General features: G+C 40.8%; 1 protein-coding gene across 1 annotated transcript in view; it reads right to left on the minus strand.

The window, feature by feature from the left end:
• Positions 1-6644: 6644 nt before the first annotated feature.
• gabbr1b (gamma-aminobutyric acid (GABA) B receptor, 1b) overlaps positions 6645-18293 on the minus strand; it is a 238692-nt gene continuing 227043 nt past the window's right edge. Inside the window, exons 22-24 of the mRNA XM_036566176.1 lie at positions 14292-14420; positions 10656-10799; positions 6645-7652 (exon numbers count right to left, since the gene is read on the minus strand). Coding sequence (XP_036422069.1) covers positions 7368-7652; positions 10656-10799; positions 14292-14420 — 558 coding nt within the window. The 3' untranslated portion in view covers positions 6645-7367. The remainder of the gene's footprint in view (positions 7653-10655; positions 10800-14291; positions 14421-18293) is intronic.

Genomic DNA, 18293 nt, shown 5'->3' on the forward strand with positions numbered 1-18293 from the left:
TACTTTTACTAAGTCCAGGGAAATGTGTTGAAATTATTAGCCGTGCTAATCAATTACATGCTGTAGATGGGGGCAGAGAGAGAATAGTTGAGAAATGCTGGAGTATTCCTTTAAGTATAAAGTTAATGTGGGGGAAAACAGAATAAAAACAGTCCAGTTTTCAAAGGGAGGAAGTGGTCTTGCACAGTCTGAAGCAAATGCAACGCATTTCCACTGTAAAAACCCTCATGAGAGTCACAGGCGCAGACGGACAGATGTCGGGCCAAAATGCTCTTTGAATCATGTACCAAGAGAGGCAACGCAGCAATTTTGCACGACGGAAGGCAAACACCTCTAAAAGATCAGAGCAGGTAAGAGTTCCTGTCTATGTTGCTCAGAAAATCTGCAAAAAGTACCTAAACAGTGGGTTTTTCATAGTGAAAACCACAGCAAAACCACAAGACTAGGAATTGCATTGAGAGGAAACGGTTCAAAATGACTGTAAGTGGTGGGGCAACATGGTGGGGGGTCTTTATATAACACATACAATGCATATTACTCTATAGGAACCCAATACTATAATAACAGTGAACAGGCCCACGGAATGAATCCTCTTTTTTTATAAAACCAAGCCTCATATTTTTATTTTTTTGTCCTCATCCCTCCCGTCCTCCACTCAGGCCTACTAAGAGGCTGTTTAGATAAAAGCTTTATAACACTGGCACTGCGCACAGCCGGCCCGCACCGCACTGGATGGTACCAATATGGCTATATGCAGGTGTCGTTAGGGAGATAACTGGATTATAGCAGCAGCGAGATTAAATCTAAAGCTTTCAGCTGCGGCGAGGATAAAAGAAAACTGTAAAAAAAAAAATCAATTATGAAATCACAGGCGCACGTCTCCCACACTAGGCTTTTAAACACATAACAACTGCAAAACTCAATAACGTTACTGCACTAAGCTGTGGGAGGATGAGAGACTGCAGCCAAAACCAACACACGTCATTTCTGAGCATGTGTCCCAATTAGCCTCTTGAAAGAAAACAACACTGTTTAAAGGAATACTTTTTGGCAAAAAATCTAATTTGCACATTTTGCCCTCACCCCCAATGTAGTCCATCATCGAAGACATGTGCAGCGTCATGAGTTCGCTTCTTTAGCTTTGCGCTGTTACGAAGCTAACGTTGCTAACGGAAGCTCATGTGAACCGATTAGCATCGTGCTAAAGCGTTTGTGGCACGGCTGTAACCTCCTTTTGCCTTATGTGGTTTTTGAGCATGCTACCTTTTCAACATGTCAAAACTGGACACCAGCTCTATGAAGTATTTGACCTGTGTGGTTGGTTCTTCAAAAGAAACTTAAGTTTAAGTGAATTTGGACTCATTTGCTTTAATATAAGAAGCTGTCTGGCTCTTAATGCTGATACACTAATGTTAGCTTCTTCAGAAAGAATTTCATTGACATTGACTAGTTTGTTGACCAGTTTATTATCCAACTTTTGATGGGCTCTTATGACAGAAACACTATCATATTTAAGGGTGAACTGCATTTTGCAGGTCTTTGGATCTCCAGTAATCTTCGAATTTTCATTTTGAAACCATTCGCCTTGCAAAGTGCAGTACCGCTTCTTTTTTGGGGGCTGCTTTCTCGGTCATTTTTGCACTTCTTATTTACAGCTCTCTTTGTGATTGGCCATTGTGATAAAAAAAAAAAAGCCAGTTCTGCTAAATGACACAACTGGGCAAAAAAATGACAGTGGGAGGAGGGATAGTGAGGAACGACAAAAAGAACTGATCAAAACTACTGATAATTCTCTTCCCACACAATTCAAGAGAACACTGCAAAACAACTGACAAATGACAGTTAAAACTGGACATCCAGACACACAGCGTGAACACTGGACTCTCTGAGTGAAAACCCAATGGGTAGCAACCCCACCAGGCCTGTCCACAGACATTCTGGGGGAAACATGTGGGCTTGTCAGAATAATTATATTTTAGCTAACAATTTATTGCCATATATAATCATGATCAACAATTCGATTGTTATTAAGTTCATTCTATGTAGTTATTAAAGTAGCCTAAGCCTGAAGTGACCAAATTGGCTGATTAGCTGTCTCACTTCCTAGCTGTCGATACTTAGTAGCTCCCAATCGATGAGAGAGACAGCTTGAGTTCATATAAACAAACAAGCTGCCCTCTGTTGGTGTTACAGCACCAGTAAGTTGTTTTTGTAAGACTCATAACGTGTCTCAGTAAAAGCCTTTTCTTCTTTCTTTACATGTATTTGCCTCCGTCAAACTAATAAAACCATGTCAGTTCACATTCTGTCTGTTGTGACTAAACACATGATTGTGAACGCTAACAACTGTGGAGAATAATTGTGGTCAGCTCAAATAATTGTGATCAGGTGAGTATGTAACAGTTGTGACAGGCCTAGCAATATGAAAATAAATTAGACTTCAGATTTAATTTACAGCACATAGCAGGCCCCTTTATCAGGAGAGAAAGTGTACTCATGTTTTAGAGTAAACTAAATGTAATTTTCCAGAGATTTGTCCCCAGCACAGCCAACAATACTAGCATTCCTGTCTATGAATGCACAAACCCCAAACTTTAGTGTTCAATTTTAGTTCTGTAAAATTAATCTGATGGCTATGAATCAGTGAGTTATAGCTCTACTGAAGAGCACCACAGATTCTGGCCTGTTACAGCTTTGGCAAGTTATCACTTCCAACATTATGTCTGACCACATTATAGAACGTGATGCTTTCGTACCCCCCTAAAATCCCAGGCTTATTACATACTAAGGCTTATTATTCAGCAACTACATGGACTTCGATGCAAACTGGCTGAGTTATTCTTAGATTATAGAAGTGTGTAATCAAACTTTGGGCCCTGGCCATTTCAGGTTTTAAAGAACATCAGTTTTGCTGAAAAAGCACTGCTTGCATCAGGTCGGTGTCAGGCTGGAGTTACTAAGGGTGAAACCTCCACAGGCAATCAGTACTGCACCAGAGGAGGCGCTCAAGAGCGATGAAGCTCATGGAACGACAGCCGACCCATTAGCTCTACTCCCTCCGTAATTAAAATAGCTGACACTGTTAAAAGTAGATGCGAGATTCTTGCAGTGTCAACGTTGCACATGTAGAACTGTAAATAATAAAAGATGACACTGCAAAAGTTGACAATGTGTAAACCTGTAATCCTGTAAATAATCCATTAAATAGAAGAATAATAACCGTGTAAACGCCTGTATCTGATTACATTCCCAATCAGAAAGTTTAAGTCCGTTCTGATCATGTTCGTCGCGTCATAGTGAAAGTTTATAACGTTCAACATGGCAGAGCAGAAACTGGTCTGCAGAGGAGACGGAGTTTATGCTCTGATCTTTAAAAGACGGCGGTGGGACGGACGTCCAGCTTATGTGTCTCAGAACACGACGTCTTCCTCTCGGCCTTCTTTAATAAAGACATGTGAAGGACGTTTTCCTGAGTCTGACATCATTTTAAAGTGATTAAAAACACAAGCACTGGAGATGTTCCGTCAGATTGTTGAGTAGAGTGAGAATATAAACACCTTTTAAACTAGAACTGAAATGTATTCAATAGGATTGGCAAAAATCTTTGCATGTAAACACAGCCACTGTTAGCTCTAGCATTAACATTCGTTCATGTACTGATTTAACCCACAGTGGCTAAAAGATTTCCCTTCAACTTTTTCTGCAGGTTTATTCATGTGTCCACTGCACATATGCAAATAGAAAGCTTGATGCATCAACTTTTGACAGTGTCAACTCTTTTCTTTACTTCAGGGTGAAGCTGAGCCTCGCTCAAATAGCTCTTGAAGAATAGTGATAGGAAAGATTTATTATACACGGTAACCAAATACAATCTGAGAGCAAGGGCTCAAGGTCTATCTGTGCATGTGTCGGTTTCTGACCCTGTATAAAATGCTATTATCTATAAAAAAGGACAAAAGTACACAGCACAGCTTACAGTTGCACTAACTTGAATTCTGTACTTTTCTCTGTAACACTGTGCTTAAAAATCTGCCGCAGTGCATCTGATCAGGGGAAGAAAACACCAGAAGAGAGATCACTGGCCTCAAAGTCACTGTTTCATAAACTCTCACACAGACCCCACTGAAGACCCTTGCAGCCATTATATATTCTCTCACTCTCATATGGCCAGTGGGCTTAAGAGCCATGGATTATTAATCAAACCCAGTGACATAAAGAATCCATTACAGGGAGTCATCAGATGCTGGAAAGCACAAGAGCGGAGCTGAAGATAACTGCACAGGGAGGCCTGCTGGCATGTGAAAAAGGCAGAAGCAAATAAACACCTTGTGTGGTGAGCGCTGCAGCCTGGGCCCCAGGAACCCGCTCTTCAAGTTATTGCGCAACGCACCAGCATGAGAATGAGATCATCACAAAAGGACATGATTGCAAAACCGGCAGATTTCCCTCAAATGTTCAGCGGGTCGGAAAAAGACTGGAGTCAGGTCGGTGGTCCAGGAAGAGAAAGATGGTATCTACAATACCACTCCCACTCCACACTCCACTCTTACCTCCCACTCCACACTCCACTCTTACCTCCCTTCACATAATGTAAATGTTCAATTAGATGTGTCAGTGTGAGGAAACTTTCTAAAATTTTTAGAACCTCCACATAATGTAAATGTTCTACACCGATTCAAGTTTTTTTCCTAGAACCAAGCCAATGACAAACTTTTAAGAGTACACTGAAGAAAAAAAGCAACAAAATAGGGTTCTTGGGGCCATAGAACCACTTTCGGTCTTCTAAAGAACCTGTCAGAGTCAGGTCGGTGGTCCAGGAAGAGAAAGATGGTATCTACAATACCACTCCCACTCCACACTCCACTCTTTAAAAATGAAAGCACCAAAACAGGTTCTTGTGGCCATAGAACCACTTTCGGTCTTCTAAAGAACCTGTCAGTGGATGGTTCTTTAAAGACCTATGTTTGTAAATTAGATGTGCCCATGTGAGGAACCTTCCTAAGTTTTAGGAACCTCCACATAATGTAAATGTTCTACACCGATTAAAGTTCTTTTCCTAGAACCATAAGTCCAAGACAAACTTTTAAGAGTGCACTGAAGGAAAAGAGCACCAAAAATAGGGTTCTTGGGGCCATTAAAGAACCACTTTCGGTCTTCTAAAGAACCGTTCAGTGGATGGTTCTTTAAAGATCTATGTTTGTAAATTAGATGTGTCAGTGTGAGGAACCTTTCTAAAATTTTTAGAACCTCCACATAATGTAAATGTTCTACACCGATTAAAGTTTTTAAAGTCCAAGCCAACCTTTACTTTTAAGAGTGCACTGAAGAAAAAAAATATCTTGGAGAGATTTTTTCATTATAAGACTGCTGTAAGAACATCATAAGATTATTTTAATTCTATTATATCTCCACACATTTTAGTCATTTTCAGGCAGGTTATCAGTTTAAATGGTTTTACTGCACTTGCAAATAATTTCCAACAAGCATCATTCTTTGAAACCAGTGAAATTATTTCTCAGCGCAGTAAGATTTCACCTGATGAAATAACAAAAGATGTGTAGAAACAGCTAGAATGATTCATAATTAATCTTACAACATCATAATTAAAGGAGAATTACACTGATTTTTCTAAATGTCTATAATTCAGTGGTTGAAATGTAAACAGAGTCGCTCAGAAACTTACTGGCTCAGATTTCTTGGTGCTGATAGGAACCAGGGGTCACCATGTCTACAACACAAATACAGCCATTTACTATGCAAAACCACCAGTGAACCTACACGTCTTCTGAGTTTTATATGTAATGCTGATATATGTAATATATGTAATGTGATATATATATTGTGGTTAATTGGAAAAAAGAAGTTTTCTCTGGAGACTATTTTGCCTTACAACACCCTTCATGTATCCCTCCACAATGAATAGATTTGAATAAATGGATTAACATATGTTTATATATAAGACCAAAACTTTATTACGAAACTAACATAAAACATTGTTTCAGACATCAGGCTGAGTATTCAGAACCATTTCATGTAACTTTCTGTGGGGGAGATTTTAGAGGTGGACGTCTGGTTCCTATCACCACCACTGTGAACAATTCGGACTCATTAGGTTTCTTTAGAATGACGCATTTCACACCAAACCACTCTGAACGGCTTTGTTTACATCTTAACCAGTTAATTATGCAGCAATTTTGAAAAAATGGTGGAGTTCCCCTTTAAGAAGTCATAAGATTATGATTATATCGCCACAACATTTCAAAATGAGAAACAGTTAAGCATGTTTCCCACATTTAAAACACTTCAACTTGCCAAGAATATTTTTCATCGCATCAAAAGTAGTTTCCACTCGTTGATCAAAACAGTTAAAATCTTATTTTATAGACATTCTTAAAAATAAAGGTGAAAGAACCAAAAGGGTTCTTCATGCATTGCAATAGGAAAACCACTTTTGGTTCTCTCAAAAACCTTTCAGTGGATGGTTCTTTGGAGAACCATTTTTGTAAATGTGATGGGTGCAAATTAACAACATTTCTAAAGTTTAAAGAACCTCCATGTAAAGGTTCTAGGAAGAACCCTGAAATGCCTATAGAATCTTTACATTGTGTAAACGTTCTGTAAACCTTCAACAGGTTCTTCACACTCACAAACTTCTTTTCAAACATGGTTCTTTAGGAAACCAAAAATCGTTCTTCCATGGCAGCACCCAGAGAACTTTTTGTGGAACCTTTTTTTTAAAGAGTTGAATAAAACTGTAATCCAGTTTGATCTCAGATGTGCTCTTACAAATCAGAGTGCTGAAAAGGGGTCTTCGGAGCGACGCTGTAGAAGAACCACTTTTGGTTTCCTAAGGAACCTTTCGGTTTATGTTTTTTTTCATTTTTTGCAAACTACATGAACAAAGCTGAAAGACCCTCCACACCATGTAAAGGTTCTATACCAAATAAAGGTGTTTTCAAGAACCGAACCGACTTCTAAGGGAGACTGTTTAGAGGAAGTTTTTCAAAAGTGCTTCTTCACACCTGCTGTTCTGCAAGTCACTCTGTCTAAGCTTTTCTCAGAGAAACCAAAAATTTCCATGAGGATTATTCATCACCACGACTACTGTGGGAATGAATAATGTCAATTTGTAGTTAGCACTGTCACTCAATGTCACATGACAGGATGAGCTCCAGCTGATGTGTCCCGTGGTTCCAAGGAAAGGAGACAAGATCAAGCGAGTAAAAAATGCTAAGTTCTGCTGGGCGAGAGAGAAAGAAACAGGCAGACTGTGGATGAATGAGGGTTATCGTTTGTCCCCTTCACTTCCCATTGCTATTTTTTGTTCTTCACACCATGTCAGTTCCTCTGTTGTCCTCTGGGGGCGCTCACTTGTAGAGCAGCTGCAGGCGGCTGGTGTGGCAGTTGTTGCGGCCGATCTTGCCGTCGGGCTGATAGAGGTTGGAGGAGTTGGAGAAGGACGGAGGCAGCGAGTGGTTATCGGAGGCGGGGAGAGGATACCCCGGCGGGGGCAGGAGTGACTTGGGGTCCGGGTGAGCGGTGGGGAGCGGGGGGGAGCTGTGGTTGAGGTTGGAGGACGATGGGCGTCTCCGGGACCGCAGGGCCTGCCGCTCTGAAAGCTGGTTCCTCAGCTCAGAGACACGTTCCTCTTTCTGTGACAGAGAGAGAGAAAAGAAAAGACTTTTATTCTGAAGTAATTCAATAACTAGTATAAAACTAATGGTGACGAAAGTGTGGACCTACAGACTCGTAGGATTAACTACCAATTTCCACTGCACTCTAAATGGTTCTTGGCTTGGAATGGTGGTTCTGAGAGAAACCTTAAACCCCTTAATTTCCCAGGCTTATTACATACTAAGGCTTATTGCTCAGTAACTACAGGGACTTCAATGCAAACTGGTTGAGCTATTCTTAGGTTATAGAAATGTGGAATAAAACTTGGGGCCCTGGCCATGTAAGGGGTTAACTGGTATATAAAACCTTTACAATATCTGGAGGTTCTTTAAACTTTAAAAAGGTTTTTCATACTCGCATATCGCTGCTGTCAGAATAAAACCTTGTATCTCCATTTTTCAGTTTTTGAAATAATTTGAAAAAGCCTGTTGCCTTTTACATCGCACGGAAATTTCATGATGAACTGACCAAAAGAAATGGCCCAAAATGATGTGGAAAAAAGTCGGGTTCCATTGACTTACACTAAAAGTAAAGTAGGTTTTTTCCTTCTCCTGTAAAGTTATTAATTGGAGATATGAGGTTTGGTCTGACAACAGCGATATCTCATTTACAGTTTTTTTTAAAGAGCCATCCATTGAAAGTTCTTTAGGGAACCAAAAGTGGTCCTTTATGGCATTGCTCCAAAGAACCCTCTTAGGCATGTTAACTGTTTAGAGTGTAGGCTTCAGGACAATTTAAAACCAGAAAGTAGGGGTTGATTCATCAGCAAAGATCCAAAGGTCCAAACATGCAATCGGCCAATTTATAATTTTATTTTGGCCAATCTCTGCAGCAATTTTATAAGGTAAATAACATGGTGCAGTTCACTCACATTCTATTTGAATGCTGCTGCTACACTTGTACCAAAACATCCTAGCATATTGTGCCATGCGCCCATCCCCCAGGCTCTGATGACTGTAGCGAGAGCCGGCAGGAAGGCAGGGTCTGAACCCCAAATGCAGTCGAAACCCCACGATGACAGCGAGATCTGTGAGGGAGTAGGGAATGGCGCCAAGCCCCACCAGCCGGCCCTTTGCAGGTGGACGAGCGCCCAGATGGCTTCTTCCTCTACCGTGGAGTCTCCCTCAACATGTCCACTTCCTGTTCCTGGGTTCTGGCACCATGGCCTGTGCTACCCCGAGTGCAGGAACGTCGCTTGAGGCAGGACTGAGGGTTGCAGTGAGCATATTCTTTATTTTCACTCACAAAACACGAACACCAAAACTGGCCATCCTTTATGGCTACTACAGTAGAGTTTTCAGTCTCTTTTTCCCCCTTCATGTTCCCTCTCTGCTCTTTTTAAAGGTGCTCAGTGAGCGTATGTCAGCGTGAGCACCTGAGCCAAAAGGGCAAGAGAGCTTGTCGAAGCTTGTCGCACTGCCTCCATGTCACTGCCCCATCTTCACGGCTCGGCCACCGAGATCGCATTTTAAGCATATTAAAGAGGCCTTGCCCCAGGACTGGAGACGGTGCCCAGGAAGCAGGGCTCGGGACTCGTGCACCGCCCTCCTTTGCGGATCTCATCCTCTTCCCGCCGTCATCATGGTGCTCGGGGTTCGGGCCTCGCCTTCCTACCGGCTCTCGCGGCCGTCATTGGGGCCCGGGGGACGGGCGCATGGCACACATAATTATACATGACTCATTGTGCTTACATAGCCAGTTTGTCTCTCATTTTTGAGGAAACACTTTATACTATTCATGTTATTTAAAGGAATGGTTGGGCAAAAAAACCTAATTTCCACAGTTTTCCACTCACCTCAGATATAGTCGATCAGCCAAGACATCCTCCAAGACTAAAACTGATAACAAACACTAGAAGTCAATAATTTACCCAAATCTTCTTTGGCTAATACATTCCCATAACTTCTTTCAACTCATTCAAACCACACCTAGGTCTTCATTAAGGCCATATAGGCTTATTTATGTGGTTTAAAGCACAGTATGGCTTACTGTGAACTTTAGAAATGAAAACCACCATAACCTCACCGCTTACCAAAACGCTGTGCCAAATTCCGCTTTCCCTCCACGCGCACAAATGTCACACAGGCATAGGGACCCTACAGATTATGTTTGCTATTTCTTAAATAACTGTTAATCTTAAGATATATATTTATAAACGGATGAAAATATGCCTGCATGACATGAAGGGGAGTTAGATTGTGGAGGGAATGTGGAATTCGACGCCACGTCTATCTGAAATAGCTTCCCGCAGTGTTCAGCTACACAGCGAAGTTTTTTTCATTTGTATAGTTCATTGTAGGTCATATTGTGCTCTAAACCACATCAACAAATCTGCCTGACCTTAATGAATGAACGGATGTGGTTTGAGTGGGTTGAAAGAAGTATTCGGGATGCATTTTTACAGAAAAGATTTGGGTGACTATTGAGATCTAGTGTTTGTTAGCAAAGTTAGCCTCGTAGCTCCTGTTCAAAACTAAAGAACCAACACTTGCACACCAAACATGTCTTGGCTGATTAACTGCATTTGGGAAAAGTGGGAAATTGTGTAAATTTGTTCATTTTGCCAAGCCATTCCTTTAAATAGGCAACTGAGTTTTTATTTAAGAATTTAAAGTGCCAGTTTGGCCTGTTAAAGATCAAATTACGTTATTTATATCGCAACTTTGGAAAATAAAAAGTACTGGAAATTTGGTTGTTTATTTCATGTGTTCACTTCACCCACACAATGTGAGCTTCGATTTAAAAAAAAAAATGTCTAGCTAATCAGAAATAGGCTGAAAAAAACTCGACTCTTCTTTCTCTTCTAAAGCGAAAAGAATCAGAGACTAACTTTTCGCAGCAGTTCACACTGACCTTCAGCACAACTTCCTACCACAAAGACTCAAGCGCTTCTGCAAAACGACTGACTCTAGACTTCTAAAGGTTAAGTATCCCAAACGGGGCAGTGCAGCACTGTGGTGCAGTCCGCAGAGACACCGCACCTCCTGGATGATCTTCTGTAGCTCTTTGTTTTCTCGCTCCAGCTGGCGGGATTTCTCTTCGTCATTGTTGTTAGTGGATGAGCCGGTCTTCATGGTCTCCTGCTGGTCAGACTGCCACTCCCCACGAGTGATCAGCCTACGCATCTACAGCACCACATAAAAACAGCAGACAGTGAAGTCAGACAGTGATATAAACTGATTGACCACTTTATTAGAAACCCCACCCGAGCCGCTCCGCCTTGCAGGTGTACAGATAGAGACTGTAACTCATCTGCTGATGCACTGTTTGTATTATTCATCCTCTAGTCTTTCATCAGTGGTCAATTTCTGACCACTGAGTTGATCTTGACTGGATATTTTTGGGTGTTGGTCCACTCTCAACCTAGCAGTGACACTAATTACCACATTGTTACCACATCAGTGTCACTGCTGTGCTGAGAATGGTCTACCACCCAATACATAACTGGACAACAGTGGCTCTGTAGTCAGAAACTGACCAATGATAAATATGGGAGAGGGTTAATAAACTGTGCAGCAACAGACAAGCTACAGCCTGCAAATGTACACCTACACTACAATTCACTGTTTTCACTAATATAAGCCCAATTCTATTGCTGATACATGTATTAAATTGTACGAATATGATGCTATTAATCTGTAGGTTATTTAAAACTGTAAAAATAAAGAAATGTATGATGATGAGTGGAGCTGTAGATGTTTCCATAATAACTAAGAAAGCTGTACAGCATCTAGAATGAACTTATAATAAAATTGATATCTAACATATTGGAAAATAAAATCAAATAACGTTTCTTAGTGATTTTGTGACAAGAAGTAAATAGATAAATGTAAATAGTTACAATTTTATCATTTAATAAATGTTATGTTTTACCATGTTATAATTTCTGTTGTTCCCTAAATTCTGAGGAACAAATCTGGTTTACATTTTGGTGCCTAGTTTCAATTTCAGTCTACAGTGTATAAATAATTACTGAATAACAACTATTGTAATATTGCCTTACAAACTTTTGACCTGCAGTGCACATAGTGGACCTACAAGGTAGGTGGAGCTTGTAGCCAGCGGGTGGAAGTGGATGCTTGTTCTAGATTTGATTATAGAAATACAATGTAAAATAAACCCTATTCTATCTAAAACAGTCCCATATAACAACACTGCTTCAATATACTATAGTTTAAAGGCTGGGATGAAAACAGATCGGGGCCGTATTACAGAAACACCCTAACTCTGAAACTTTATCTTATCTGTTTAGACACCATGAAAACGTCAATAAGGAACTGTTATTACACATTATACAGCAGTTAGTTCCGGCCACGCAAGCTGATTGGTTGAGAAGCGTTCTAACCGCGCTGTTATTTCTCCACAACATGATGTTTTTTCACACAACTGTATCGCTCCGCTGAGACGCTGTTGCTAAGCAACGGCTTTGACAGCTGTAGGAGGCGCTCAAGCCATTTGAGCGTTTTCACTTCTTACTTTGCCACAAACAGAAAACAGATACTTTAAAGATCACATTTGACCGACAGCCGATTTGGTCAGACTCTGAAGATGAGACGACACTAAATTCCCAAACTGTCATCACCACTGAGCAGCTTTTTAGTCGGCAGCTGTGACAGAAGAACAGCTAAACAACCTGGAATCAGCCAAAAATGAACCCAATACCATTCGCCAAACAAAATGGGCTGTAAGATGCTTTACAGACTGGCTGGAACAAAACAACATTAATAGTGATCTGGCAAAAAATGACAAAACTGAGCTGAACTTGATATTGCAGCAGTTTTATGGCTCAGTCGGATTTGGTCAGACTCTGAAGATCAGACTACATGTTTGGCGAATGGTACTGGGTTCATTTCTGGACAGTTCCAGGTTGTTTAGCTGTTCTTCTGTCACAGCTGCTGACTGAAAAGCTGCTCAGTGGTGATGAGAGTTTGGGAATTTAGTGTAAGGAGCTGGAGAACGAACTGCCGGCTGTGCAGTGAGTGAGCGGAGCTCGTTACTCTGCTGTGGCAACAAGTTGCTTGTTAAGAAACTATAATTTGGTGGAAGGAACTGCGAACATTTAAACATATTACATGCCGCGTTCACGACCCAGTTTATTCATTTCTTACTTTATTTATTAACTGATGATCTACGGCACTCGCCTGCAACCAAATCACAGCCATTGATGTTATTTCCCTCTCGTGTTCTATTGCTTAAATAACAGAGCCTAATTTCATGATCTCATCTTAACTCCAGATAAACAAAGAGGATTACAGAAACATCCTAACTAGACACATTTCCTAAATACTCTCCTAACTTTAGGAGAGAGAGTGGTGTCCTAACTTCTGTTTTAAGCTTCAATTTTTAGGCAACTTTGACAGGCAAAACATTCACTATCATTAACCAGCATTTTCCACTACAATTATTCATATTACAAAAAGCTGATTTCAATTGTGGGAGTGATTTTTTTGAATAGTGCACTATGTAAGATATTTTGTTAAAATGGAAAGAAGAGAGGAGAAAAAAACATTCTCAAATATTACGTGAGCGCTGCTGCGAATCACCCTGTAAAGCCTAAAATAATCATTTAAAAGTCAGAGGCGTCTGGTTTTTCTGACTGCTTCATACATCTTTATATATTGATGTTACACACACAGCCTAAAAAAGAAGGTCCGGCTCGTTGTTTAGGTCTCAAATGCAAAATCAACACTGTACTGATGAAGATATAATGACAATAGTATATCATTCATTCTCATCCTCCAAGAGTTCTGTTTGAATTCTCTTTTAACACATAATTAAAGCACTTAAATCATCTTTAGATTCATCCCCAATGTGAAAGGGGTCCGAAGCACAACTGACATTACAAACTGTTCTTCCGTATATTGCATGTGATTACATATTTCCACAGGAGGGGTCTCCAAATCCCCTACTTACATAGTGTAGCTTCAAACTTCGGACAATAATCCAGTATTTCGTCTTAAAAACCTACTGAAATGAGCCATTTAGAATTAAAGCACTTCACTTAAGATGAGCATCTAAAAATTGTCTCTTAGGCTGAAACATCTCAGTCTCTCAACTACCACAAGAAGAGCTACAGAGCTAACGACATCACATAGATAGATTTGTTACAGGATTGATTCAAATGTATTCTTTTTTCGCTCCGATATCCAGTCCAGCTAGTCCACCCATCAATACTGACATGCCATCTATAGGCAAAAGAAAGATGTTCATAATATCTGTTAATGTAATTTAAGAAAAAGTAATGCTGGACCATTTCTATTGGTCTATTCAACATGAAATGTTCACCCAATCTAAAAGGCATGTGGTATTTTTAAGTAATTTTCTCCAGACAGCTATGTTATGTTCAGCCCTCTGGATCACAGTGTCAGGCTCCAGTCCTCGTGGGCCAAACCACTGCAGACTTCAGCACACTGCCTCATTAAACACACCTAATTCAGCTAATGAGAAAGGCCTTCATGAACCGAATTCAGAGCGTTATATGAGGGTAAACCCTAATCTCTGCAGCACTTTGGCCTAGAAGTTTCCCAGTTTGACATGCCTGCTCTAGATAACCAGAGTTAACAGACAGACTCTGCACAGGAGATCCTCATTTGAGTGAATGACCCTGCATTTTTTACCTTGGGGACGAACAGCACGACCAGAGTGATGTAGACAGAGAAGACGATGGCCAGAGAGGCGAAGGCGAAGGAAGCGTCCTGCTTTGAGGACAGGATCATAGTGACAGGGGCAGTGATCATGCACAGCACCTGAAAAAGAGAGAGAGAATGAGAGGGAGATACATATGGAGGAGAAAAGGGGAAGAGAAGAAAAGAGGAAGAGAGAGGCATGAATCAATAAATATCGACCGACATCCAGTCATCTTTCTCGAAACCAGCAAAATCTCATCCAGGCTGGCAAGACGCAGGAAAAAAACAGCCCGACATCAACAGGAGGTGATATTTTCGAGACTGGATCATTAGTTATTTGGACAGGACACAAGGTGCGGGACAGCATCGCTAAATCAACACGCTTTACTGCAGAGGCTATCGGCAGCCCAGCCGCCAGAATGCGCCCGGCCAAATCTGTATCAGGCCCCAGAGCTCCGAGCCATAAAGAGATAACTAAATCTGGATCTAAATCTCATAACTGCGCCCGCATGAGCGCTTCTGGCACCCGCAAGCAGCCTAGAAAAGCTGAGCGGGGTTTATAACGGCGCCCCGCCAGAGCCGACAACTGCTTCACCTCACCTCATTTCAGAAACTTCGCCGGATAAGGACCTCCACAACTTAATTGACCCCAAACTTTAATTAATCTTTAATTAATCTTATCTGTCCCTGTGGCCTGGTTCCAGGCAGAACAGGTAGGCACAATTTTTTATCATTTTTCTTGTAGCTGCAGCTCCAAAAAAAGGAAAACACCACACTACAAAAACTGCAGCATTGAGTTTACATGAGTTAAAACGTGTACTTCATTCATACATGAATAAAACATATTTCATCAACGCAGTTATGGCTCAGGGTAAGAGCACTGAAAGACAAGACTGTTTTTGATGTAATATCCAGTACCCTCTTAGCAAAACGGGTCTATATCACACTTAGATGGTTCTTCAAGGGTTCTTTAGTAAAGAAAATTGCTCTATATAAAACCATGAACACTCAAAGAGCTCTTGGCGTGCTTAAATGGTTCTTTCTGTGGTGAAATCGTTCTTCAGATTGATGGAGAGTGTGCTGTTGATGGTGCTATATAGAACATTTTTGAAAAGGGTTTTATATAGAACCTTTTTGAAAAGGGGTCTATACAGAACCATCTACAACACATTCTCCATCAATCTGAAGAACGATTTCACCACACGAAGAACCGTTTAAGCAAGCAAGGGGTTCTTTGAGTGTTCATGGTTCTACAAAGAACCCTTTTCCTTACTAAAGAACCCTTGAAGAACCATATTTTCTAGGAGTGTAGCACTAAAAAAAGTCTGTTGACTCACAACAATAGTGGACCCTACTTTGGTGCTAGACAGAGCTGATTTTAAAAGGATTCTTTTAAAAAAACACATAATATTGTTTTTTTCACCATAAATAAGAACGATTTGTCCACAAAAACAACCATTTATGAATTCATATGGTTCTTTGAGTGCTCATGGTTCTATATAGAACATTGCCTTCACTAAAGAACTCTTGAAGAACCGTTTTTTAAAGAGTGTTCTGTGCAAAAGTCCTTCATTTCTATCATTTCCAGTCAAAACTATACATTTTTCAGGAGATTTTTCTGCCAATGTTTTTAGGAAATATGTCTGAGAAGATTAGATATAAGGTAATTCACTTGCGCAAGGGGAAAGTCAAAAGAAAATATGTGAAAAGGCAGAAGTTTCCAAAGCAAATGCAGAAAATTCAACCAACTTCTAACACTGAACTTGAGGCGTCTGAGTAATTATCTGTTAAACATCTGTTTTCTGCTTTTTCTGTGACACTGAAAAATGAATAACTTGTAAAATGTGGCCATTTCAACTGTAAATGTAATAAACAAATGGTGGTCCGAAAAATACAGCTGGTAATACATGGCAGATTGTGATAGAAATATCAGATTCATTTATTTAACAGGAAAAGCTGAGGATGAGCACAACAGGGGAGAAGGAAAAATCAATCTCAAAGCAAAGAAAAAGAAAGAAAATGCAAATTTCCTCCAATGCTGATATGCAGTACCACCACCCCCCCTCATCCCCCACCAGTCCCACTCAACTTAAGCTCAAACTGGGTTCAATGCATAATGGATAATCCCCCCGAGACGAGGCAGAATATGACAATGCGAATGAGACGAGAGCAGGATATTCAGGCTGAAGGCACTTCTTAACTGAAAGGCTGTTGTGAAATTATTGATAAAACCTGTGCATATCAGCCCACTCATAAAACTGATGTTGACTAGTTGAGAGAGACTAAGGAAGTCAGGGGTCTGATTGTAGCTGTAGGTCATGCTCTTCAGAAGCAAGGAATGAAGTTGAGGAAGCTTGTTCGCCTATTAGCATGCCGCATGCTTAACAACAGACTGGCATCAGTCCCCATCGAGTTCTTAGATGATTTAAAATAGACGTGTTGATGTGGTTTCTGACAGTGTATAACGTACTGTTATCTGTAATAATGGACAAAAGTACATCACACAGCTAAAAACAGTAGCCGCCATAATTAAGCCTGAATTTTGTCCACACTTTTGTCCAGTTCTACAGATTGTACAGGTGTAATCATGTGCATAAACCATATCATCTAGTCTGTTTGAGATTTCTTAACAGCTCAGTGCAGTATGAGGTAAGTAGGTGCTGATTTAGACATACAGTTTGCAAAATTGCTAACTGCTGGGGTATCAGTAGTGGCTAACCCCTAACAAACAGATGGAACAACGGACAACTACAGTTGCAAAAGTCAGTGGCCGCCCTTCATTTAACTCCAGTCAAAATAATTTCCAGTCAAAATAGCCGAAATAGCCAATGAACACAAGTTATTCATTCATAAGTTCAACATTACAGAGAATCTTTGACTCCTAACAGCCACCTGGAAGACCTGATAGACACCAAAACTGACCCCATCAGGTAAACAGCACTTAAACCTTTCATCTCTGAGAGAGAGGAGAAAATCAAGCTGCTTCAGATCTGAAAACATCCACAGGTGTTTCTGTCCATCCTTCCACTGTGAGAAGACGACTCAGCTCTATGGGTCTGAAAGGATGTGTAGCTGATCAAGAAGAACCTCACTGAGAAAAGGAGACGGACATATCAAACAACGAGGCTGAACAGTGGACTGACCACCCCAGAGTCCAGACCTCAACATCACTGAATGTGTTTGGGATTATTTGGATGGTGAGAAGCAGAAAATCCAACCAGCTTCTAAGACTTAAAACTACTGACAGACAGCAGAACTGCTTTCATGTGACTTTCCATTATATCTATAGCTTTATGCCTAGTGCACTGGCCTGTCTGGGGTGGCGCTGCCCCCCAAAGAATTTTGATTGGCCATTGTGGTGCCCCTCAATGAAGCTGGTAGCTGACAGGTTACGAGGCTGTCAATCCTGGGTAGAGTTCTGGTATGGCCCACCAGTTCTTTTTAGGGATTAAAAGAAAGTGATTCTATTTCACTAGACTCAAACGACACATTCTGCTTCCTCATATAGACTCTGGACACATTTCGATTCAAATTGCAAGGCTTTTAAAAGTGAGATGTTTCTGAGACGCTGTATTTTTGCAAAACCATCGTGGTAGTATTTTGTGCTTCTAGTGCCATTATGCTCACGACAAGGGAAAACTGAGTGGCCAGTATAAAAGGCCACACTCATTAGCAGGTTTGAAACTGTTTCTTTTGGGGGAGAATGTCTTCCATTTCGTGAAGGGGAGGCAGAGGGTGAACCAGGAGAATGTTTAAACAGTACAGAACTGCAGCTGTGTTCAGTGACAACGAGAGACGTGCACTTTTAAACGTGGGTAAATAATTAAAAAGGTACAGAGTCCTGCTGGTGACATCCCGTATAAATAAAAAGAATGCATGGCCACGATGTATTAACGTGTGAAAACGAGATCCTAATGTGTGGCCACGACTTAGTAAGGCGTGGGAACGAGATCATGCCTTATGACAAGGGTATATCTTGTTTTTTCCATCTGA

The sequence above is a fragment of the Colossoma macropomum genome, unplaced genomic scaffold, assembly GCF_904425465.1.
Source record: "Colossoma macropomum unplaced genomic scaffold, Colossoma_macropomum, whole genome shotgun sequence".
Taxonomy (NCBI): Eukaryota; Metazoa; Chordata; class Actinopteri; order Characiformes; family Serrasalmidae; genus Colossoma; species Colossoma macropomum.